Source organism: Gymnoscopelus braueri (assembly GCF_963280865.1).
Source record: "Gymnoscopelus braueri genome assembly, chromosome: 11".
Taxonomy (NCBI): Eukaryota; Metazoa; Chordata; class Actinopteri; order Myctophiformes; family Myctophidae; genus Gymnoscopelus; species Gymnoscopelus braueri.
In genome coordinates, this window is record NC_137613.1 from 9,906,414 (window position 1) to 9,932,692 (window position 26,279).

A 26,279-nucleotide genomic window follows, 5' to 3' on the forward strand; every position below is an offset into this window, starting at 1 on the left:
GTTATAGAAATATACAATGAAGATTGTATTAACAAGAGCTTGTGACTAAAGAATAACTACAGTACACTGGATCCATTGGAACACAGGTTTTTCTATTTCCTGGAAAGTGAAGGCCAGTAGATACGCCTTCGAGCATTCGGCCAAGCCATGTAATAATAATATACAGTAGAGCGACACATGAGGAAATAAAAAGCAGCTCAATAAAACTAAAGCACCTCATCACCATGACTTTGTTTGTTGCTAAGTCGTTTAAACGAAGTCTTTTCCTTCACACTTGATTTTCCTTTGTCCTGTTGAAAGGAAAAGCATGACATTTAAATAAGAGAGGAATACACAAAACAATATACTGTGAAGAGGATCAATACATTGATTACCAATTAATTTACACATGAATTACAGTTTACATTACAGATTGTGAATACGTTACCGTGGTTGGCCCGATGCAAGTTATGGGCACAGCCCGAGGAATCTGCAAGGAAAAGTAGCGTTTCTAAGACTATGGTTCAACTTCTCGCATCTGTGGTGCCCTGTATGCATGGTCATAAGAGACTTTCTCGTGGCTTTATGTACAGTAATTCAAATTTGAGGTCGATTGTCATGATATGTGATATTGATATTTATTTGTCTCTGCTGGAACTGTTGCCCCTGCGACCTGACTCCGGATAAGCGGTTGAAGATGGATAGATATTTATTTGTTAAAATAAGGCCCTCATACTAATTGTGGAAGCCCATTACCGCCAAATGGTATCAAAATTGTACTTAAGTACAATACTCTTTAAGGATGACGTAAAATAAATGATGTGTAGCTGGATATTAGATACTGGCCTCATGTTCACGTGGTATTAACTGCTCCTTGATCTGAGACTCATTAGAATGGGACCAGGCCACCTGGTACCATTCATCAAGCTCCTCCACTGAGTCTGCTGCCAAGTCAAACTGCAGACTGTCATTCTCCACGTCCTGAAGAGTTATCACGTGATCCTTCCCATTCTTTGCTGGAGAGAGAAGGAAATAAGGAAGTAAGGAAGGAAGGAGAGAATTGAGAGAAAGCAAATATGTCCACTTTAACCCATTCAATCCGGGAACGCATCTACAAATGTGTTCTAATTCCTAACAGTTATCTGAAAAATTTATGTTGCTATATATATATCAGTGGCGCGCAAACATTTTCATGTCAAGGACCCCTTGACATGAAAATGCGCTTCAAATGCGCTTCACGCAACGCTGTGGTGTCAGTATTTTTTTCACGTGTACGCACGGGTACGGTACGGATCAGGATCACGCGCGTGCAAGCTAGAATACGATACGGTCGCGAACTAGCGGATCGGGTGTTTCTTTTTTTTTATTCCGTCTGCAGGGCAGAGCGGAGCGTTCGGTTCTCGAAAGTCTCGAAACGAGCAAGCCTTTTTCAATTTTACTGGTTTCGTGCTTGTACTGTAACATATACACAATATATAAAATAAATAAAATACACACACGCACATGCGTACACACACAGACAGTACCTCACTCACATCCTGAGACAGAGATATACTCACAGTTGGGTTCACGTTGGACCTTACACTTAGTGATGTCCACCACACCTTGACAGAGTGTACTCAGTGGGTTATCATCTTCCTGTTTCATTACACAACACAAATACAGCACAATGCAAATAAGGGTTGCTTAAAAATGGGGGAAAAAGAGATCCTAAAAAGATGACATTGTATATGGGCTATTTTCACTGAACACCTTTGTTTGATGAAATAAGTGGTTTATGAGGGTGTTGTAGTTAAATTCTTATCAATCTACCAATAAAGCTCTACTATAGGGATAGTTCACCACCAAAATGACTTTTTTTTTGATTACTCACCCCATGGAGACTTGAATTCATGGAGAATGTTTTGTTTTTGACACATTCCTAAGCCAATAATTTGATGACCGGCGGACTCAAAGAGTCTCCATTGAGTCTCCTACCGACTCCGCCTTTCATCAAATTATTGGCTCAGGAATGCGACAAAAACTAAAATCTCCATGAATTCAAGGCTACATAGGGTGAGAAATTGAATTTGGGTGAACTATCTCTTTAAGTTCTAATGTATACCTTCTGTTTAGTCTCAGGCTTGGACACTTCCTCTACATAGTTTGATGGGAAAAACAGCTGCAGCTTTCCATGACAGTCCCCTTTCCACCTGCAGAGAGTAGGAGAGTAGAGAGAAGTGTGATGAATCCCGGAGGAAAGACCATCTTTGTGCAACGCAGAGTACTGGACGTCACAGCGGTGCCACTCTGCCGGCACATGAGGCACATCTCATATCAAAATAATATTAGCCTGGAAACCAGACAAATCTTTCTTTCTTTCTTTCTTTCTTTCTTTCTTTCTTTCTTTATTTAGAGTAGCCAATCATTTTGTACCCCTTTCCCTAATTTAGCCGTTATGCCAATTAATTCCTCCCCACACACATTTCTGTGTAGTCACTGCTGTCGTATCCTACTGACTCACCTGCCAGTGAGGAGCCCCCCCGGGAGGGCGTAGAGCCTTCGTCCTACTCCTCCCGCCCAACACTCCCCGCTGACAGGTGCCGCCCCCCAGTCGTAGGAGTACATGCAATGACCATTATCACCCTCCCCGCCCCACTCCACCAAACACGGGCCAATTGTGTTTGTGTAGGTTTATGAGGGTGTTGTAGTTAAATTCTTATCAATCTACCAATAAAGCTCTACTATAGGGATAGTTCACCACCAAAATGACTTTTTTTTTGATTACTCACCCCATGGAGACTTGAATTCATGGAGAATGTTTTGTTTTTGACACATTCCTAAGCCAATAATTTGATGACCGGCGGACTCAAAGAGTCTCCATTGAGTCTCCTACCGACTCCGCCTTTCATCAAATTATTGGCTCAGGAATGCGACAAAAACTAAAATCTCCATGAATTCAAGGCTACATAGGGTGAGAAATTGAATTTGGGTGAACTATCTCTTTAAGTTCTAATGTATACCTTCTGTTTAGTCTCAGGCTTGGACACTTCCTCTACATAGTTTGATGGGAAAAACAGCTGCAGCTTTCCATGACAGTCCCCTTTCCACCTGCAGAGAGTAGGAGAGTAGAGAGAAGTGTGATGAATCCCGGAGGAAAGACCATCTTTGTGCAACGCAGAGTACTGGACGTCACAGCGGTGCCACTCTGCCGGCACATGAGGCACATCTCATATCAAAATAATATTAGCCTGGAAACCAGACAAATCTTTCTTTCTTTCTTTCTTTCTGTCTGTCTTTCTTTCTTTCTTTCTTTCTTTCTTTCTTTCTTTCTTTATTTAGAGTAGCCAATAATTTTGTACCCCTTTCCCTAATTTAGCCGTTATGCCAATTAATTCCTCCCCACACACATTTCTGTGTAGTCACTGCTGTCGTATTCTACTGACTCACCTGCCAGTGAGGAGCCCCCCCGGGAGGGCGTAGAGCCTTCGTCCTACTCCTCCCGCCCAACACTCCCCGCTGACAGGTGCCGCCCCCCAGTCGTAGGAGTACATGCAATGACCATTATCACCCTCCCCGCCCCACTCCACCAAACACGGGCCAATTGTGTTTGTGTAGACGCTCGACAAAGCCGGATGCACCACGGTAGATTCGAACACACAACCTCTGTGGTGGTGGGCAGGGACTTTACCACTGCGCCACCTGAGCGCGAAACCAGACAAATCTAATAATAGGCAATGGCAGCGACGTACATGCGGAAACATTTTGTCAACATTTTGTTACATGCATTTATTTCACGCCGTGGCTCTGCACTATAGGCTAGTCGTCTATGGTCTGTGTGTGCGTCTGTGTGTATTTGTGTATGTGTCCGGAGCTAATCTCAGAACACTTGAATAAACAGCGCCAAATTTCTTGTGCATACTGCCAGTAGGCTAACTTAGTAAGTTGTTCTCAAAGTGGGGTCTGGGGACCCCCAGGGGTCCTTGAGGGGGTTCCAGGCTGTCCCCGGCTAAAGTTGTTAATATAGCCCCCAAATCCTTATCCACTTTAACCTTATACATCAGCTATTTGAAAATAGCCAATTTACAAGCTCACAACGTGTCTTAATTTGATGCATTGTTAGCTTGTAGATTGGCCAATAAAATAATATACGATTCAATAAAAAAAAAATAATAACACAAATATTGTATGGGGGTTCCTGGCACAACATGTTTTCAGATGGGGGTCTGTTGCCAAATATGTATCAATTTGGGGGTTATTGCAACACATTCTCACAGATAGGCGTCAGTTATTGCCGCTCTGTCATTTTCACTCCCTAAAGGCCATTTCAGACGGGGAACGAGTGACGCGCCTTAGTAATTCATTTTCAATGAGAGACGGGCGATTATTTGGGACGCTCGGAGAAGTTGAGGTGCGGAGAGACAAGTGGGCGCGGCGCGATCATTGTTGTTTGTCATAGTTTTGTCAACATGCGACGTCGCCATGGCATTCCGTCACGTCAAAAATGCACTTTCAGGGCGTCCCACTCCCGTCATGTCAAAACTTGACATTTTAGGGCTACTGACAGAGCGTCAAAATGTGACACCTTGGAAGTAAGAACGGGTTGGTTATTGACGTGAAAACGTTTCGGTACTGGGTTTTGGTACTATAATACAGCGCTATGCTGTGCCATGTGTATGAGAGTGTGCATGTCCTCACCATCCTTCAGTCTCTTTGGACACGTTGTGTATCAGATCTCCTTTACCAAAGCTGAGGTCATCTGACTCCTTGGTCTGGTAGGCGTACAGGGCTCTGACAGTATTTGGAGGCTAGAACACGAACACACACACACACACACACACAGACACACACACACACACACACACACACACACACACACACACACACACACACACACACACACACACACACACACACACACACAATATAATCATCTATCATTAAAGGTAGGGTAAGTGATTTGCGTTGGTTAAAATAATTGTTAAATAGCTCTATATTCTGATAGTACTCGTTGCTATAGACTCTATAGCAATGTGCGTCCGCAACTGGTTCCGGCCCCCATCAAGTCACCATTTGACCAATCTGGCCCTCACCCCAAAATGAGTTTGACACCCCTGCAATAGAGTGTTTGTTCAGTATTAGGAGTCTCCTTGTCTCTCCACCTCTTTATTAAACAGAAAATGCATTTTCGTTTCAGTTTCAGTTTCATTTCCAATTTTATCCAACCAGGACAGAGAACTCAATCAGGATACAGATTAAACAAGTGAAATTGGAAGTGATGACACTAAGAAATGAGCATGCAAAATTGGAACTGGAACACTATACAAATTAAGCTTAAAAATGGGTACTTTCTCCTGATTGGCTGAGATTTTGACACCTACCGAAAATTTTATTTTCTGTTTATTAAAGAGCTGGAGAGACAGGGAGACATCTGTTACTGAACAAACACTCTATAGCAATGATTACTATCAGAATATAGTATTTTAACCTTTTAACAAAATACTTTTTGTTTTAACCAAAAAATATCACTTACCCTACCTTTAAGGAAAGAATAGAGGAGAAAACATGCATATATTTAAGTGAATGGCACTGTTCCATCAGTCACTGTTGTGTACACGTACCATTGTTGGCTCAGCCTTGGTCTCATTAGGGTCCACATATAATTTGACATCATAGAGAGAAGCACAGTCTTTCTCCTATAGAGACAGAGTTACACCAGCAGTTAGGAGTGAATATCTGTAGTGCGGACATTTGCGAAATGCAATAAAATGGGCTTGGATGAATTATGAGCGACACCCTTGGAAATAAGTGAGAGCTCCACTACTTCAGGAGGCTCAAAGTGAGCTGCTGTAGCCGGCTGGGGAGCTCACAGCACACAGGGAGAAGTACACTCCATACTGGTCTCTGGAAGCAATGTAAACATGTTAGGTAAGACATAGGCCACACATGGGCAACATACGGCCCGGGGGTCGGACCCGGCCCTTTGACCATCTCAATCTACATCTTATTAGGCAGCATTTTATGTTAATGGTTTTGAGGGAAATGTACTCCAATTAATCATTAGTAATGAATATGCACCATTACAGTATATACTTGCATTCCATATTCCATAGATATGTAACTCAAATGTTAAATGTTTATAATGTGACAGAGAAACAGTCTGCTGTGAGTCCATATTTATAACATAATGTAACGTTTGATAATGTGAGTGATACAGTACAGATGGAAAAAAAAGGGGGGGGGGGTCTGTCGTGTCTACCAAATTGATGCAGTTTTAACATAATTCTGCACCATACAGTATGTTTGAAGTTTCAATCCAATTGTCTAATGTGTGGCCCTTCACTCACTTTATCGAAGTCAGTATGGCCCCCCAGAAACATATTCTGCTCACCCCTGACATAGGCCATGTAGTTGCTCAGTCTAGGTTAATTTCACACCTACAACTGCCAGTTTAAAACTAGTAGATATATATATTTATATATATTGCAAACTCTCTCATTCGCTAAGTCACTCACTCTCTCGTTCCCTTGTGAATAATATTTCATATGTTTTTTTATCGGTTATAGAATGCACATGATACGTATCTACTGATGGCTTACACATTATGCACACCTAACCCAACCATGACACAGAGGGCAAGGTTGAATATGAAGTCATCTTTTTATTGTCTTTTATGTTGTTATCCTATTTTTCAAATTCTTGTACTCTACCCTTTCCTGAATATTTGTTTCATCCTTACCGCTATAACAGGTATAAAGGTCTGTCTGTCTGTCTAGCGTACATTCTCCCTCCCTGCATGCAGACTCACTCACCAGCATGCTGAAGCGATTCATCAACTCGGGGGTGACTGGGTAACGTAGTTTGATTTTGCGGTACAGTGGCTTTTTCCTGAAATGGTTGACCAGCTCCACCAGGCTGTCAAACTCCATGGTGGTGCCCAGGCGGTAAATGCAGTCCTCTTTCTGGATGCGACAGTGTTTCACCTTAGCTTCTCCTCTGAAGGATAACAAGCAAGTGAGGAAAAATATGACAAATACAGGAACTTGTTGTCCAATTCTAATTGTGACATTTAGCCATGACATGACATCCCTATTTTGTCTTAAGACATTGCCTGCCAAAGATGGACATGTCCATCTTTTAAAATACACCCGTTTACCGCCAAAGACGGACATGTTTTTTTTTTAGAACCCAAGATAACGTGATCCGAAGATTTACTGCTCCATTCACTTCCTGGTTAACTTATTACTTTAAAATCCTGTATCTTGGCTTCTTTTTATATGTATATGTATTTTTGGTTAAACATGCTATTTTCAACTGGCTGCAATTATGGAACAGATTTCCACGATCATATATATATATATATATATTTCGTTTCTACGACACTCCTGTGTGTGTAATGAAGGGATCACCGTGAGGACGGTGATCACTGAAAATATATTGTGACGATTTTAACGATTAAAAAAAACGTTAAAAACGCTGGCACTGGTTGTACCCTGTTTTAAAAAAACCTCTGTTAGGGAATGTGTTAACGGGTGAAAAGTCAGAATTTGACAAAAACATATCAAAATGTTTCAAAAATATGAACTATTACTTGTAGATCAGCTTTTTCTGAATACCTGAATTATAGAATAGAGCTTAAGTGGTTAAGACTAAGTATTAAAACCACTTTGCAGTAAAGTAAATTAAGTGGGTTATAGTTATATGAACTACACATACTGTGAATGTAAATGGTAAATGGTGCATTTAAATAGCGCTTTTATCCAAAGCGCTTTACATTGATTGTGCCATTCACCCATTCAAACACACATTCATACACCGATGGCGGAGGAAACCATGCAAGGCACCAACCTGCTCATCGGGAGCAATTAGGGTTTCAGCGTCTTGCTCAAGGACACTTCGACACTAACTCTGGATGAGCGCCCCCCTAGATATATATATAAAGGCTAGATGACTCACCCGCGCTGCTGGCCAATGGAGTACGACGTTGCCACATGGCGGCCATCTTGCGACAGTCATTCATAAATCATAACATTATGTCTATGGTGCATGTACTATTGAAATAACCATAGCGTGCTCAATTTTCATCCGATTTTCAAACGGTTCGGTGTGTTGTAAACACCAAAGATGTAGTTATGATACTGCATACTTAATGTTATTTAAAAAAAAACATGATTATAATTATAAGTATGCAGTATCATAACTACATCTTTGGTGTTTACAACACACCAAACCGTTTGAAAATCCGATGAAAATTGAGCACGCTATGGTTATTTCAATAGTACATGCACCATAGACATAATGTTATGAATGACTGTCGCAAGATGGCCACGGCTGAGCTACGCTTGCGACGCCCCCTTGAGCCATCTAGCCTTTATATATATCTATGAGCGCCCCAGCCCGGGATCGAACTGGGAACCTTGCGGTTTCCACTTCACTCTACCCGGCCACTCCACCCCTGAGCCACTGCCATCCCACTGCCGTATTGTCTACTGACACACTCAAATGGTTCTCAGGGTTGTATGTATTGTGTCATAACCACTGCTACCTGAAGGTGATGGCGAAGGAGTCTGGCTCTCCCTCTCTCTGTCTGATGAGGAAAGCTCCATCTCTGGGGATTGTCATTAGGTAGTCCTCCGCCTGGCCTCTGCTCAGGTTACTGTAGAACCAACTGTAAAACCACACGCAGGTCTAATATATAGTCTGTATGCAAGTGTGGCTGTGTATATGTGTGATGATGATTATGAGTGCATTTGCTGGTGTCATAATAATAGGCCCAGCCCGTAGGAGTGCAGTGACAAATATCACCCTCCTCGCCCGGCTTCCCTCCCCCCGAACATGGGCCAATTGTGTTCGTATAGACCCTTGACAAAGCCGGATGCACCACGGCATGTGTGTGTGGTTAAGGAAGACTTACCCCTCTCTCAGGTGTGGGTGAGGTAGAGGCATGACCTCTGTGAGATACAGTTCAAACTCTTTGAAACACATGGGGCTGTCTCCATAATGCTGGATCAGAGTGTAGATGTCGGGGAAGTAACGTTGAGGCGTCAGGTTGTAACCCTCTGAACCAGATTGAATACGACAGTGATGGACACGCCCACTGTGCCTATAGGTACATGCATGAACACATATAGATCGATGTAAGACAGCACACAGAATAATTCAGACACACAACTAATTCAATTCCATCATCACAGCAGTCAGCATACACACCATATGGAACACAATAATTATAAGCCATTTCAGATAATATGTCTAGCCAATTAAAAAGTTTGCACTCAAATCAGCTTGCACTCAAATGTTCAGTTCAAGTTACACTCTAAAATCAATCAAGTGGTCATGGTGGTACCAGAAGGAGAGAGTGTAGTTTCCGACAGATGTGTCACTTTCACGGACCAAGTAGGTTCCATCTATGCCACCAGACTCTTGGAGCAGCCACTCAGCCATCTGCCTGCCCTCTGGCACTCGGCCGTGGAACCACGGCTCCGAACGGTGGCGCTAAAATTAATAAGACATAGGAAGGAGGATGGTGGATACCAGAGGGAGGCAAGGAGGGGATAATGGAGGGATGTGAAAAGGAGGTACAAAGACAAAGACATTGTGAGGAAGAGAGGCAGTGAAATAAGGAAAATAAGGAAATATGAGTGCAGTCACACTGAACTTTAATTCTGACTATACGGCCAGATTCTGCCAATGCTATTCAATGGGAATGGAGCGTTTTGTTGCTATTCGAGGATTTCGGCAAAAAAAAGCTCCGTTCCCATTGAAAAGCATTGGCAGAATTAAAGTTCGGTGTGACCGCACCCTTAAACTGGTTTGTGGAATTGAGATAAAAACAGATGTGTGTGGAAGAAGAAGGGTTTAAGATGGATCATTGTGCCTGGAGAGAAAATCAGCATCAAGTGGAAGATTTACTCTCAGAGTTTTACTCTGAGTGTAATAATTAAACAAACATTCTGGAATTTTCTATGAAGAATTATATTTTATAATTGATCCCCTATGATGAAAGTTGCCCCCAGAAGTTCCCCTCACTGCTTTACCTCTCCGGGGTCTTCCGGTTTGTCCTCCTCCTCTAGATAATACAGTTTTCCATTTGCGCTTTTACAGTAGTGCTTATTCCACCGCTGCAGAGAAAATCCAACAGAGATTAAAATACATACAGAAAATTCATTTGTTTCACTACGGCACATAAGGCAGTGTTTCTCAACATTTTGGCTTCACTACCCCGTTAACCTGATTTCTGAGTCCAAGTACATTCAACAAAAATCCAACATTTTGCTTAGAAAAACTGCAAGATATGATGCTTTAAATAAATAACCCACCTTTTGAACAATATAACATTACCCACAAATGGGTCCCGAGCCATGCTACTGCTATACAGTACCTCGTCTATGGGATCCCAGATATGCAGGTTGCCATTTTTGTCTAACGGCCTTGATGTCCTAGTCTCCATGCTCTGTGTGTTGTGCTGCAAGAGAACAACAGAACATAGAGAGATAGACCCCTTTTCTACAGCAAGTATTCAACATGCACACCATAAGCGAGTGGGCACTGGGTGTCGCAAAGCCAACCTAAATCTTGCACGCTCAGTTTTCACAGTGAGCAGCAATTTGTGGGCCGGCTGTGAGAGACTAAGAGGGTAGGCTAGCTGTACAGTAGTAATCCCCTGAAATGTAATTGTTACATACTAATTGATTCCATCCACCTTGCTAAAGACTATAAGGCAGTGTTTAATTTGGTCGACTAAAACTACGACGAAAAAAAATCGTCGACTACCTTTTTTCACTGACGAAAACAAAATAAAAATGTAATAAAAGCTAAGCTATGATGACTAAAACTAAGACTAAATATATTGACAATTTTGTCAACAAATACAAATTTAAATGCTAGGGAGGGACTAGTGGAGAAGAGATCCAGTAGAACTAAAAGACAAGTCAGTCATTTTATGTTCGGTTGCGCTCGGGTGTTATAGCCGATCTGCAAGCTCACAAGACGATCTGTAAGCTCGTTGTGAGCTTGTAGATCGGCTACTTTCAGCGTGCAAAAAAGTGTAAAATCAGGCATTACGACGCCATCAAGGTCCGCCAAACTACATTATTGTCGAACAAAATCAACTAGATTTAGTCGACTAAAATCTTATGATATTTAGTCGACTAAAACTAAAACATTTCAAATGACTAAAATAGGACTAAAACTAAATGGAATTTAACACTGCTACACTATAGAACAGGTACAGAATGAAGACAGGCAAATCTTGCAAGGCACCAACCTGCTCATCGGGAGCAGTCAGGGGTTCAGTGCCTTGCTCAGGGACACTTTGACATGGGCCACTGCCGTCTTCCTTCTTGGACTCCTTAAGCTTCTTGTGCTGCAAGACAACCACAACATCAGAAGAATAGAGAAGAATAGAAGTTCTTTGGTTGTATTGTTATCTCTTGCCACTAGGCCACCATGCCGGGACATAGAATCTTGTGTTTTCCTGTGTGTGTGTGTGTGTGTGTGTGTGTGTGTGTGTGTGTGTGTGTGTGTGTGTGTGTGTGTGTGTGTGTGTGTGTGTGTGTGTGTGTGTGTGTGTGTGTGTGTGTGTGTGTGTGTGAGAGAGAGAGTGTGTCAATTAATGATTTCTTCAGTATATAGGGTTTAAGTGGCTAAATCTGTGGACCATCCAGAAGCGTTGAGGCTGTGTGTTGGATACACAACCAAAGAAAATCATATTCTGTCCAGTAACCATCTGAGGAAGCCTATCTGATGCGCAGGAGGAGGGGCTGGGGGCAGCAAGAATGTAGAATTCAGTTCAAGTAATTCATACATTAACTTAACAATAGAGTGGTTATTTCAGGGGGCACGGTGGCGCAGTCGGTAGCGCTGTCGCCTCACAGCTAGAAAGGTCCTGGGTTCGATTCCCGCCGGGGACGCTGTGGGCGCTGGGGGCGTGTCTTCTCCTCCGCGTCATCAGCGCCCATACCCTAGGTGGGGTTGGTGAAAGGGCCTACTCTGTGTGGAGTTTGCATGTTCTCCCCGTGTCTCCTAGGGTAGTTAATACCCTCACAAAAACATGTAGTAATGCTGGTCGCTATACCACCTCCCCCATGACAGCCGGGGCGCCTGATGGAGGGGAAGGGAACTGGTTGGAATAACGCGCTACGTCCTACCAGGGAAACTCCCCCCTGTCAGGTGACAAGAAGGTCAGTTGGCTCTCATGCATTGAAGGAAGCATGAGCTCGGCCCTGGCCTCCCTAGGCTGTGGGGGACTGGTGTAGCGCTGGTGTAGGGCAGGTGTAGCGCCCAGGATCACTTAGGAAATTGGCACCGGGTGAAAAAAATGGGTTCCAAAAATCGCGGGATAAAAGATTTAATAAAAAAAAAAAAAAAAGTGGTTATTTCATTCGTGGTAGAGAATAATTGTGGTAAACCCTCCGAAAAAAAACCAAGAACACACCACTGGTCGGTAGCAACTCCTTTTTCATGGGAGTGTGTTTGTTATGTTTGTTTGTGTTATCCATGTGTCAAGATATGCTGCTTTTCTTCTTTCTACCTGTACCGCTGTTAACAAAACTTGTTAAAAAAGTATTCAATCAATCAATCAAACCTCCAATCATCACCCTCAAACACATGTGCGCGAGCACACACACACACACACACACACACACACACACACACACACACACACACACACACACACACACACACACACACACACACACACACACACATGGATTTCAGTTGTTGAAAAGTGGATTTCAGTTGTTGATTTGGAACCTTTTCTTGTGTTTCCTTTTTTTGTGTTTTCTTTCCTGCATTCTTTTCCCCTGGGTTACATTTTATTGTTCTATGGATTTGTCTCAGTGACATAACTGAGGTTACTGTACCTTGATGATGATCTTGTCCATGAGTTGTGTTGGAGAGGGAAGTTGTTCAGCGTTTTCTTCCACAGGTTGGGTCAGCAGCTTGTCCTTGAACACATCCTTAAAGATTTCAGCCATCTTAATCTGCTGATCTGTACTGCAGTGCTGCTCTATGGACAGGATCACTGGGTAACTGTGGAATAACATAAGAATAACAACAACCAAGTCTTTAGTGTGTGTGTGTGTGTGTGTGTGTGTGTGTGTGTGTGTGTGTGTGTGTGTGTGTGTGTGTGTGTGTGTGTGTGTGTGTGTGTGTGTGTGTGTGTGTGTGTGTGTGTGTGTGTGTGTGTGCTCACGCACATGCACATGTGTTTGAGGGTGATGATTGGAGGTTTGATTGATTGATTGAATACTTTATTAACAAGTTTTGTTAACAGCAGTACAGGTAGTACGGACAAAGGTTATGCTAGAAGGATAACACAAAAAGCCCAGGGGCCTTGTTTCCATTGTAGTCCATTGTACTGGTGATGATATCAGAAATGGAGAGAGGCTTATTCTGACACTAACTTTGAGGTGATGAAGGCATGCTCGTTGATGGCTTTGACCACGTCTTCAAACTCGATTTTAGACGTGGCAGTATGTCCGTGGTAGATGATTGGCGTCACACCAGGGCCATCCCAGCAGTCCACTGGAATCATACAAAGGATAATTCAAATCATGCATGCATCTGAGTTTAAAGTGTGTATAGTTTCAATGTACAGATTATTAGTTTTTTTTATATTATACTGTTTAGACTGATAATATAATATATCTAACACCACTGTGGTCACCCCCCTTCTCCGCTCCTCTCCTCCATTGGTTCCCAGTTACTGCCCGCACAGAGTACAAAACACTGACTAAACTGGCATCCAATAGTGTGTATTGTTTCAATGTAGGCTGATGATAGGTTCTTGGTTTACGTATGTATTAGTCATTATTATATTATTGGTTTACTTACTGTATGCATTACTTTATTATTAGATTACTATTTCTATGCATTTGATGTATTATGATGTATTATCTTGTGTCCTTGCTTACTGTAAATCACTCTGGATTAAGAGTGTCTGCTAAATGCCTAAACTGTAAACTGTGGTGGGTGGAGAAGGACACCTACTGGTGACAAGGGATATTGCATGAAGCTCAAATAATATCTCGCTGGCCCAAACATTCCATTATAGCTCAACAGTAAAGATTTCTGGACTTGCATGGTAGACCCAGGTTCAAATCTCAGGTAGGACATCAATCTTACTGATTGCAGCTTTACTTGTTTGATAATTCATGTTACTGGTAGACATAATTGTATACTGGGAGAGTAGTACAAACAATTTCAAGATATTTCAACCCCTCTACTGACACTCTATGCAGCGACATCCGAGGCGCAGGCAGCGTACGTAGGCTTCTGTGGACGACTTGCTACGAAGCTGGTCACCTGTCAGGTACCTTGAAGACAAACATGTTCAATTGAGACAGAATGGCAGGGGGAAAAAGTAGGTTAATAATAAGAAAACTGTACTGTATGTGTGTGTGTGTGTGTGTGTGTGTGTGTGTGTGTGTGTGTGTGTGTGTGTGTGTGTGTGTGTGTGTGTGTGTGTGTGTGTGTGTGTGTGTGTGTGTGTGTGTGTGTGTGTGTGTGTGTGTGTGTGTGTGTCACACACACAGTACTGACGTGTTGTGTGATGAGTTTATCCAGTAACTAGACAGTGGTTCGTTCATGTCCAGGTTGTTGATCTCTGAGAACTTCTCATCCCAAATCGAGTTCTCCTTGGAAAACAGGAAACTTAAAAACTGTGAATGATACAGAGAGAAGACAAGACTGGTGTCAACTTTGACAGTGAGAAACAGACAGACAGACAGTCAGACAGACAGACAGACGTAGAAACTCATTCACAGACAAAGAAGTTTCTCTTATTAGCCGTATTCCGTTTCTCCATAGTCCTAAACTCAAGGGGACAGGCCTCTAAACTGAGTACTTCGCCCATTTTCAACCATTATCTTCATAATTATAATTGGTCGTCACTAACGTTCATTAAAATATGATAAGATACCATGTCCGTCTACTCACTCTGCGTCTCATTGGTTGGCTGCTGACAGTTAAGAAACCTGCCTACCAATGATATCATCGATGGGGATTACAAGCTAATAGAAACTACAGCCTTTCTCTTCCTGGAAAGCTAGTACGCTTAAATAGAAGAAATTGTTCTTGCATTTAATTTTAAAAAAAGTGTTTAAAATCTTGTTTGAAATGACCAAACCTGTCTACCGATGACGTCACTGGTAGGCACGTTTCTGAACTGTCCACAGCCCTCCTCTGACACACAGACAGAAATTGTGCCATCTCATGATGAGCATTAGAGAGGGCCAATCATTTTCTGCCGTCACATTTATCAACACCCAACCATTTTCAGGCTTGACTGACGGTTTCATAAAATACACGTGAAACCTGTCGTAAGATGATTCCTGCACTCGGATCTGCGCTGGTTTCTACGTCAGATTGATGAATGGAATTTGATTCTATTCAGATTCTGGCAGAGATTGGTGCTCCATTGAGCCTTAGTTGACCCTCTTAACTCTCCCTGACTGTCATACACACGCACACACCGTAGCTCTTTGGCTTTAACACATAAATAAAAAAGTAAATAAAGATATCACCTCAATGACGGTGGTTTCCCTCTTGGTGTCATCTCTGAAAGTCATCATCAGCTCTCTGACTTTGTTCTCATCACTCTACAGAGAGAGAGAGAGAGAGAGAGAGAGAGAGAGAGAGAGAGAACGGCTGTAGTGTTTTGTGCCTCATGTGTGCTGCCAGGTACCCCCTAAACAATAACAATGCATCTTTATACTGACCACCCTAGCAACCCTATTCTGGGACTAACATTAGCAAAAGTGATCTACAAGTCATTTTTAGTATAGAGTGAAAACAGGAGGGGCCTAGTATAGAGCCCTTGGGAATCCGGTCAACTAAGTGTAGGGTTTAAAGGGATATTTCTTTTTCAAACGTGTGGGGTAATTTTAACGTCTACTCAGGCTTTCGTGAGATTTTAAGTTGCTTGATTCATTATTTAGATATTTGATATTCATTTAATCAGACACGGCCCCTTCCTATACATTTTGTAACTTCAAACTCCATTTTAACCATGATAGATTAATCGAAAACACTGTCCTTGGGTCTGGTGACTGATATTGTCTGTAATGCGTAATGTGTCAGGAGGCCGTGTTTTTTCAATTACTTTTTACATTTTTGTGTATTTTTTTTGTGGAGAATGAAAAAAAGATACAGCAAAAAAATATGAAGAAAGTAATCAAAAAAACATGTCCCCCTCACGCATTAGGAGGGCAGTATGAGTCACCAGAACCAGGGAAGGGTGTTTTCGATGAACCTATCATGGTTAAAAAGGAGTTTGATGTTACAATGGGTTTGTATAGGAAGGGTAGTCTGAAATGAATATCAAATATCTAAATACTGAATCAACCAACTTAAAAACTGTCTGGGGTGCTCACAAAATGAGCCCCAAACATGTTTGAAAGGGAAATATCCCTTTAAGTACAACAGAATAGATGGTTCCTTTACCTCCTGCTGACGGAGAAACTCTTGGAAGTCAACTTCGGAAGCATAATAAACTTTGTAATCAGGATCATCTCTGTAACTGCAAGACAGAAAAGATCCAATACATAGTGACAGCACACGGACACACTAGAATAGATGCTATCAACATGTCCAATCGAGATAAAAAGATAATTATTCAGTGTTACAAACCACAGAATCATAAGGTAGAGTGAGGGACACTAATAGACAGACAGAAAGAAAGCTGAGGGCTTGGGGTGGTGCTAAGACATGCAACACAGGTCTCTGGCCGGATTCAAACAAGGATTGTTGCAATGTGGTCAACCCACAATTCGGTCAGCTACTGTCAAGCAAGCCCCATAAGTTATAACCACTGATTTTCTGTATGCACACTGTGTATTGCAACCTGCCTGTAATGTCATGTCATGTTAAGAATACGATTAAAAAGACTATTAAACATGTAATCCAATTCAAAGCCACAGATGAAATCTGCAAATATTATGAAAGAATAGAGGCTTACCCCTCGATGAATGAATGAAACTCCTGAAGGATCTGAGATGGAAGAATGATAGCGTGATTGGTACAAGGCATTGCAAGAGGCATTAGAATGAACGTTCAATGTTTTCTTAAAACAGCAGTACTCACTCACCTTTTTCTGTTCTTCAAACATTATGAGGTTGTACACTTTATGAAACTGCTCAAAATTAATGTCCTTTGTTGCTTGTTGTTGTTGTTGTTTCGCTATCTGTGAAAGCAACAGGAGGAAAACAGTTAGTTACAGTTACATTCAAAAAGGTTTACAATAGATCAATTGAGCATCCAGACTTTCTATTTGACCAACGTGAGACATAGGCCTGCTTGTAGGTGTGAACTTGTATGATCTTGTATTAGTTATCTTCGAATAAATACATCTCAACACAATTTCCCATCTATAGTAGTCTGAATCCCTCATCCCAATGAAAATAAACCTTAATATAATCACTGGGATGTGCATTAAAGGAGTAGTTCACCCAAAAAAGGCACTTATAATTTTTGTTTTTGTCGCAATTTTTTTTGTCATAATTTGATGACTTGAATAGTCTCCATTGAGTCTCCTCCACCGGTCATCAAATGATTGTCTCCGCCAGGCCGTAGGCATGGGGAAACTATGTTTTGCACCCTGTCCGTCCGTCCGTGTGTGTCCGTGTGTGTGTCCATCTGTGAACAGCTAATCTCCGGCACCGTTGGCTTGATCGAAGTGAAACTGTGCACACACACTCCCTGGATGCCAGAGCAGAACCTCTGCCCCAAATGTTTCACATGGGCCTGTTATAGCGCCACCAGGAGGCCGTTTTTTGCTAAACACAGTAATCCTACAGATTTTGTCCAAACATCAAGCAAATCGGTATACAGTATATCTAGTCATTAACTCTCTCAGTGCCACGCCCCGACATATCCCGAGTTTTTCCCGAGTACCCTCAGTGCCAGCACGAGAAATCCCGAGTTTTTACTTTTGACTGTGGTCGCGTTATTCTGTTTATTTTTCATGATCACTTTCGCTTCCTGACTCCTTCAGACTCACCCGGAACTGGATGCAAAAAAAAAAAAATCATTTCCGGGTCACGTTGTTTTTCTCCGGTGATTTTCGGCCAGAATAGGGAAAGTCACGGTTTTTCACACGGTATAAAAAGCGAACGGAGAGGTCCATGTCTACTCTCTTTGGTCTGGGTGACGATCAGTCATCGTAGTCGTGTATCGCATCGTAATTTAGCGCGATCAACGATTGTCGAAAATGTCAACATCCGGTTCTGACCGGATATGACGTGGGCCTGTTTGGGAGGGGGCGAGTGAGCCAGCGAGATCATCAATGTGTCGATTTGTTGCTCTCTACTGGTAGAACTGTATTATGGGTTTAAAACCCCAATCAGATCATTTATTTGAATGAAAAATTACAAAATTACAAAATTAAAAAAAACGCAAATTCCTGGCAGTTTGGGAGTACTTTATGAAAATACTCTTGGCACTGAAAGAGTTAAACGAAATGGGTCATTCAGATTTTTCATATTCCATCCTGAACAAAATGCCTCAAATCATGAACACAGCGTACGATTTCCGTGAAATTTTGCACGCACATTCTCACTAGGCCGAGGAAGAAATGCCCCTTGAAAATGTTCAAATTGGCCTCATGGTGGCGCTATAACAGGCCGATTCACGTTTTTACCTATAACTGGGATGATCTGTGTAAAACTTTGTATGCGCACTCCCTAGAGGCCAAAGAAAAATGTTTGCCCTGCATTTTTCCCATCTTTTATAGCGCCACCAGGAGGTTGTCTTATGTAAACCAATTTTTTTTATATTACTTCTTCAGATTTGATCAAAATTTTACGCAAATCGATACACATGATCTCTATAGTCATGTGATCAAGACGGGTCTGTTTGATTTTTCATATTCCATCCTGATTGGCTAAGATTGACATCTAACGTTTGCAGGAGTGGCCTGTTTTGAACTAAATGCCGCAAATCATGATGACTCGAAACTTTGCAAGAAGATTTGCACTACGTTGAGGAACAAATGCCACACGTAACATTGCCCTATTATAGCGCCACCAGGAGGCCGCTTTTTCCATAATTTTTGTTATATTACTCCTAAACAAATTGTGTCCAAACATCACGCAAATCGGTACGCATTATCTCTATAGTCAAGTGATGAAGACGGATCCGTCCGATTTTTCATATTCCATCCTGACTGGCGAATTCCGAACATTGCTGGCCCACGATAACCTACCTGACCATGCGGAGACCTGTGCTCTTTTTGTAGTTGGCTTAGGAATGCGACAAAAAAAACCCACACATCTCCATGAAATCAAGGCTTCATGGGGTGTGTAATTGATAGAAAATAAGTAATCTTTTAGGTGAACTACTCCTTTAACCAGTCAGGATCATGACACACTTTATATTATCCTACTAACTGCTTGTCTGAGGATATTCTTAACTCCTATTTATAGGGTGATCATGTTTGTGTTATTCTGGGAATAATATTATTTGGTGAGGAATATTTTGTGTCTAGGATCAAGCCTCCCTGAATCTAAACCGAAAGATTCTGTGAGGTGAAGACAAAGGAAGACAGTACCAGGACTGTGCCGTCGAGGAATTTCATGCTAGGGACCTTGTAGTTAAGCTGAGGGCACAATGACTTCAGCTCCTTCAAGCTGATGCTGCAGCTGTAGTGACAGGTGGAAAGAAATGTTTTGTTAATAACTTGCAGCATTAGTAAGAATAAAGAGACTGAATTTAAAGACGTATTTTGCTATGGTTGGACTCTGCCGTATGGCCCCTTTGTCATGGTCCGTATATCTGTATCGCTAACCGTGTTTATGTCTATCTGTTTCCATCTCTCTGTATGTCTATCTGTTTCTGTCTCTCTGTATGTGTCTCCATGTCTCTTCAGTATGTGTCTTCTTTGTCTCCATGTCTCTCTGTTTCACTGTCTCTGTGTCTCTCTCTATCTCGTTTCCCTGGCACAGTTCCAATGGTCTATTTCAATTTTAACCCTTTTATAGTCCTTGCAATCTCTCATGCACAAGCATTTACGAAGTGACGTCACTTAAAGGAGTAGTTCCCCTAAAAAATATATTATTTTCTATCAATTACACAACCCATAAAGCCTTGAATTCATGCCGATTTTTTTGTTTGTCCCATTCCTAAGCCAATCATTTGATGACTGGGTCATCGGTCAATAAGAGACTCAGTGGAGACTCTTTGAGTCATAAGCGGAGACTCCACCGGCCATCAAATGATTGGCTCAGGAATGCGACAAAAACAAAACAAATCTCCATGAATTCAAGCTTCATGGGGTTTGTAATTGATAGAAAATAAGACATTTTTGGGTGAACTACTCCTTTAAGTCTGTGAGGGTTCAGGGCTAAAGGGTTTAGGGAGTAGGCCTGTCTCTGTGGTCTTCTTCAGACTGCGGATTGGTTACATGCAGTCTGAACAAGGCTGAGGAATGTAATTCAAACAACAGTTGTCCATGTTTTTTGCTGTTCAGACCTCATAAAAAACAATCTGATTGCAATCTGAATAGGCCCAAAATCCGATTTGGGGTGCCGTGCCAGTGTAAACAGTGTGAAATTGAAATTTGAAAAACATCCATGAGTTATATTGTCCATGCAAAGATGTTTAGATAACATTGACTCAATTGTTCAGGCAAATTGGTGATATCAAACTTTTCTTTGGAGAAAAACAAAACAATCAAAACAAACAAGCAATAAAGAAAAATAAAAGGTCTACGCTTATGTACAGTGGTGTAAAGTAACTAAGTACATTTACCCAAGTACTGTAACTTGTATGTATACTTTTACTTTACTGGAGCATTTCCAATTTTCAATACTTTTACTTCTACTCCACTACGTCTCTAGTTACTAGTTAATTTGCCGATATAAATTATTACATTACAAAACATACAGTTAACCACTTCAGCCCTATTTTATACCTAGGCTTTTTGAAAATAGCCGATCTACAAGATCACAACGCATCGCGAGGCGTTGTGAGCTTGTAGATCTGCTATTTTCAAACATTGTACAGTAGTAATATTACTTTTGGTACTTGAAGTACATTTTGATACCAATACTTTTGTACTTTTGCTCAAGTCAATTTTGAATTCCGGACTTTTACTTGTAACATAGTACTTCTACATTGCAGTATTGATACTTTTACGTAAGTAAAACATTTGAGTACTTTTCCCACCACTGCTTATGTACAATACTGTATTATCTATAATAGACAAAAAACATACCTGAAGCTGTGACTAGACAATGACATGTATTGATGCTGTCAGAGACAAACACAAAGCATAATACTCTACCTGTCCTTCTTGGTCTTACTGATAGAATACATCTGTTTCCTCAACCATCTAGAAGTACAGAAACACAGTAAGTGTTTTGTAAGATAACCATGTCATTCATTGCATGTTCATTAGCATTAGCATGTGTACATGAGTAATCTACCTCTTTGTGATGTGTGGAGTAGGGGCCACCAGTGTCTCTTGTCTCAGTAACTCCAGTCCTGTCACCCATTTGTCTGCATCCTTCTCCGAATCGGCTGCAAAATCACAGATACCGGTATTTCACCAGCGTGTCATATCAAATTAGTTTAGCAAAAATGTACTACTGTATGTTGGTGAAGAGCAAGAAAAACATACAGTAGGCTTTGATGCCTGCATGACATCCAAGCCCTGTACGACAAAAGCTGTGTCAGCAAAGCATGAGGAATCATCAAAGATTGAAACCATCCCAACCAAAGACTGTTTGAGATGTTGCGCATGGAAAACGGCTACGCAATCTCAAAGCTACTAGCAATAGACTGCAAAAAAGCTTCTTTCCACGTACAATTAGGTACATGAACGATATGTCAAGAACCAATGAAGGCAAAAAGCCCCCCCTCCCCAGCTGGGGATAAATACATTAATGTACTGTATACCCACCTCTAATACTCAGTGTGTTCAGTACAAACTCTGAGCCATAGAAGATTGTGAAACAGGTCGTTTCATCCCATCCCTTGGTCGAGTCTTCAAAGTCTTTTGAGTTCTTTCCTCGCCGAATCTCCCTGATCTCAAACAAGTCCACTGAAACAGCAGAAGACAGATCTTTTTTTTGGGACTGATGTCATTATATTTATACATTAAGGGAAAAGATTTGCAGCGTTACCCTTTATGGAGGAATTTTCCAATTTAAGATTTTCCAATTTAAGATAAAATATAGCATCCCTGAGCCACATATGTTTGCGTTTTACTCACTGAATGCAAGGGACTTGTCCGTGGTGATTCTTCTGGCCACCTGTCCTGTCTCCATGATCACTATCACATTGAACGGCTCTGTCTTGTTCTGGTGGATCACCGTCATATAAGCACCCTTCTCCAGGTACTTCATGACGTCTGCCTTCTCTTCTTCTGTCAAGTCCTCCTTTTTCTTGCCCCGATAAGTCGCCATCTCTGCTGCATGCAGGAGGAGATCGAGAGAAAGGGAGACGTATAGACGGAAAGGATAAAGACAGAATGAGAAAGAGGGAGGCAAAAAGAGGTAGAGTAGTGATGTGGGTTTTCTTTTCTTTCATGTGACGGTCTACTCCGATTAACCTTTTAAACCCTATATATTTCATTGACTGGCGTCCCCCAGGGGTCTATAATTGGTCCCTTCCTTTTTTCCTGCTACACCAAATCTCTGACTTAGCTGAATATTTCACGTGTGGCAACGTGATGCGTTGTAGATCTATTTTCTGTGAATGTTTGACAAATTTTGACCGAGTGGCCAGACCACTCGGTCGAAATGCACTCGGACAGAGGACGAGTCCATTTCCATTTCCAGTTGTTTTAACTGTGCTCTCCTTTATATAGTATCATGCTGTACTTGGCCTCAGGACTACAGCTGTCCCACCGTCGTTATGCCCGGGGGAAAAGCCTGCCGTTGAGGCAGTGTTCGAACCACCTCCAACGTGGCAGGCAGGGGCTCTACTGGTGCCTTGGGTATTTATTGCATCATAAGGAAAGGGTCTTCTAACTCTTCTAACTTCTAACACTTTTAACCACAGTCAACTTGGCTTCCCTATTTTGGACATGTGAAGGCAAACTCTTGTTTAAAAAATTGACAAGAAAAAAGAAGAAGTGAAAATAGCATATCTATAAGCTCACAGGGTGTTGTGGGCGCGCAAAACAGCTATTTTAGCTGTGCAACACCATCGTACAACTAAGTATGAAAAGGGCTTAAGTCGTTAATGGTAAAGTAATATGAAAGGAAATGAATGACATAACCAATCAAAATGGATACAATGCCAACATACACTCACTCAAAGATACTTGTTACTCCTCTTCATGAAAGTTGTCAATTCATCTATGAGATGATAGGTGTGGTCTAGTGAAGGGTATATGAAAGAATATGCCGTATATCCACTTCTTTTTCATCTGGCATTGCCTGTGTGTACTCACTTCTAGTGTGTACAGCAGGGGTAGACAACCTTAGGCACGGGCAGTGGTGTAAAGTAACTAAGTACATTTACTCAAGTGCTGTACTTAAGTACAATTTTGAGGTACTTTTACTTTACAGGAGTACTTCCAATTTTCAGTACTTTTACTTCTACTCCACTACATCTCAGAGTCAATTATACTTTTACTCCACTACAATTATTTGAAAACTTACTAGTTACAGTTACTACTTTGTCATTTTGATTAATATTACAAAACATACATTACCCACTTCAGCCCTATATACATTTCGCCCATTTGAAAATAGCAGATCTCAAGCTCACAATGCGTTGCGATGCAACACTGCTATTTTCAAAAGTTTTTTATACATTTGAAAACTTGAAATGGGACATTCCGCATGATGAGTACTTACTTTCGATACTTTAAGCACATTTTGATGCCAATACTTTTGCTTGTAACAGAGTATTTCTACATTGCCGTATTGATGCACGAGTGCCAACATTGGCACAGGGGAGGGTAATCACTGGCACACTGGCATAAGTGTGAGAGAGGATTTTTGGTTTAAAATAAAATATTTTAAAACATTTAGTCAATTAATGAAGTCCCCTCACATCTGTATGCAAATTACATACAGTAATTCTACTTTCATTCAAACTCTGAACTCTGACTGGGGAGGGAGTCTATATGAGATAGGTGGGTTATTGCTCTTAGTCTAATGATCATTGCAATGTCCTGATGTGAAAGAAAATATTTTAGAAGAACAACAACAAAAAAGTTTTTATAGTTATGTATAGTTATTATAAAATATGTTGGAAATATTTTAGTCATAATTCAACTTAATGTTGATGTGGCACACTGACTATCAAGAAAATAAATAAATGCACTTCATGTCAAAAAAGTTGCCGACCCCTGGTGTACATTAATCAGTTTTAATGTTGGCACACGTCACAAATATAACATTTTTAATACAAGATTCTGAATATTTGAAATGGTTTAAATTCTCACCTGCTGCCTCTGTATCGATACAGCCGTGCGTTCTCCTGACTCTTCTCTTGTGGAAAAGTAGAGAAAAAATATGTTTTTCTCCTCACTCTGCAGCCGCGCGCGCACGCACGCACACGCGCACACACACACACGCACACACACACACACACACACACACACACACACACACACACACACACACACACACACACACACACACACACACACACACACACACACACACACACACACACACACACACACACACACACACACACACACACACACACACACACACACACACACACACACACACGCCTTTCTCACAGTGCTGTCCTCAGCATCTCTTCCCTTCACTTGAAAACAGCTGTCACAGTGTTATTGGTTTGTTTGACGGTCTTGTCACAGTGTGTTATAGTTTGCGGGTGATAACTTGCTAAAGATGATAAAATAGGGCGTTAAGTGGTTAACGCATGTTTCATAATAACTTAGTTTATATCTGCAAAGGAACTAGTAATTAAAGTTTTTAAATAATTGTAGTGGAGTAAAAGTACAATATTTACCTCTGAGATGTAGTGGAGTAGAAGTAATATAGCAAATTGGAAATACTCCAGTAAAGTAAAAAGTTGCTCAAAATTGTACTAAAGTACATGTACTTACTTACTTACTTTCCACCACTAGTAACAACAACCAAAACAATGACAATGCTCCAACCAGAAACCGTGGATGACGGGAAAGGTCGGCTCTCTGTTGAGGACTGGAGATGCAGCCCTCAGGGCAGCTAGGGGACACGGCAGCCCTGAACACTGCAAGGAACCATCTGTCTCAGGGGAATCAAGAGAGCGAAGAAACATAGTACTCCAGGAGGATTAATAACAACTTCACTGAAAACAGAGACACACGTCGCCTGTGGCAGGGGATCCAAGCCAAACAAGTATATAGGGTTTAAGTGGTTAACCACATGAACCCTATAGTGTCCCTATATTCTGGGCATGTCAAAATAAGTGTATATTCGGTGACAAACAGCCAAATAGCCAATCTATTTGATAGGTTATGGTGTGACCCCTATAGGTCAGTGGTTCTCAAAGTGGGGTCTCCAGCAAAATGATTGATAGTTAGGAACCAAATGGACCCTTATGTGTCTGTAACTCCGAGAGTGTACAAATATATATATATATTAAAATATATATATATATATTTAAAGACTTATCAAGATTTTTCCAAAATAGCAGATCTACAAGCAATTTTTTTTATAGACAAATAATAAAATAATGGTTAAAGTGGTTCCACAGATGACGTTTTACCAATTTTAATGGGTTAAACCCCAGGATCCATATTCTGAGGGGAAACCTTCGCAGGAAGATAGCAGATCGACATGGTTACAACTGGTCGCGCTGCAGCACGTTAAAGTGGTTCAAAGGAAACGTGGTGGCAACACCGCCTCACACACAGTGCTGCTCTCAGCATCTCCTCACTTGACTCGTTGTTGTTCCCCTTGAAAACGGCGGTTAGCTTTTTAGCTACAGGGGCTATATCTGGGGTATCACTGGCTTAACCCTTTGAGACCGGCAACGCATCTGTGTCATTTTAGATATCTTGGGCTATTCAAAAATCTTGACAATTTGTGCAAATCTTTGAATATATACATGTTTTAAAGCAAACATGTTTAACTCCGATCTGTGATTCTGGGGGTCCCTGGAACAACATATTTTGAGATGGGGGTCCACGGCCAAATACATAATCATTTTGGGGGTCCTTGACAAGGAAAATTTGGAGCACCACTGATATAGCAACATAGGGTTTTTTTTCTGCAAGAAACTGTTAGGATTTAGAAGACATTTTTGATTTCTTTGTAGCCAAAGAAATCTAAAGTGACACAGATGCATTCTTAAAGGCTTAAGTGGTTAAATTGGAATGTCCACATCTATTGGCACAGCAG

At 41.4% G+C, this 26,279-nt stretch overlaps 2 protein-coding genes across 2 annotated transcripts; both read right to left on the reverse strand.

The window, feature by feature from the left end:
- Window positions 1–249: 249 nt before the first annotated feature.
- LOC308094915 (1-phosphatidylinositol 4,5-bisphosphate phosphodiesterase gamma-2-like) lies at window positions 250–21,201 on the reverse strand (the record flags this gene model as incomplete). The annotated part of the gene is made up of 23 exons (XM_080441738.1): window positions 250–290; window positions 837–995; window positions 1,539–1,617; window positions 2,084–2,171; window positions 4,657–4,766; window positions 5,580–5,654; window positions 6,771–6,954; window positions 8,504–8,626; window positions 8,873–9,061; window positions 9,305–9,453; window positions 9,996–10,079; window positions 10,340–10,423; window positions 11,252–11,323; window positions 12,825–12,993; window positions 13,368–13,488; window positions 14,194–14,279; window positions 14,506–14,624; window positions 15,489–15,563; window positions 16,408–16,483; window positions 16,922–16,953; window positions 17,051–17,146; window positions 19,511–19,601; window positions 21,176–21,201. The coding sequence occupies 23 exons, from the start codon at window positions 21,199–21,201 to the stop codon at window positions 250–252; spliced, it is 2,328 nt and encodes a 775-aa protein (XP_080297864.1).
- Window positions 21,189–22,367, reverse strand: LOC308095437 (1-phosphatidylinositol 4,5-bisphosphate phosphodiesterase gamma-2-like; the record flags this gene model as incomplete). The annotated part of the gene is made up of 4 exons (XM_080442497.1): window positions 21,189–21,292; window positions 21,387–21,480; window positions 21,863–22,003; window positions 22,175–22,367. 4 exons carry the CDS (start codon window positions 22,365–22,367, stop codon window positions 21,241–21,243), a joined length of 480 nt encoding a protein of 159 aa, XP_080298623.1. The 3' UTR covers window positions 21,189–21,240.
- Window positions 22,368–26,279: the final 3,912 nt, after the last annotated feature.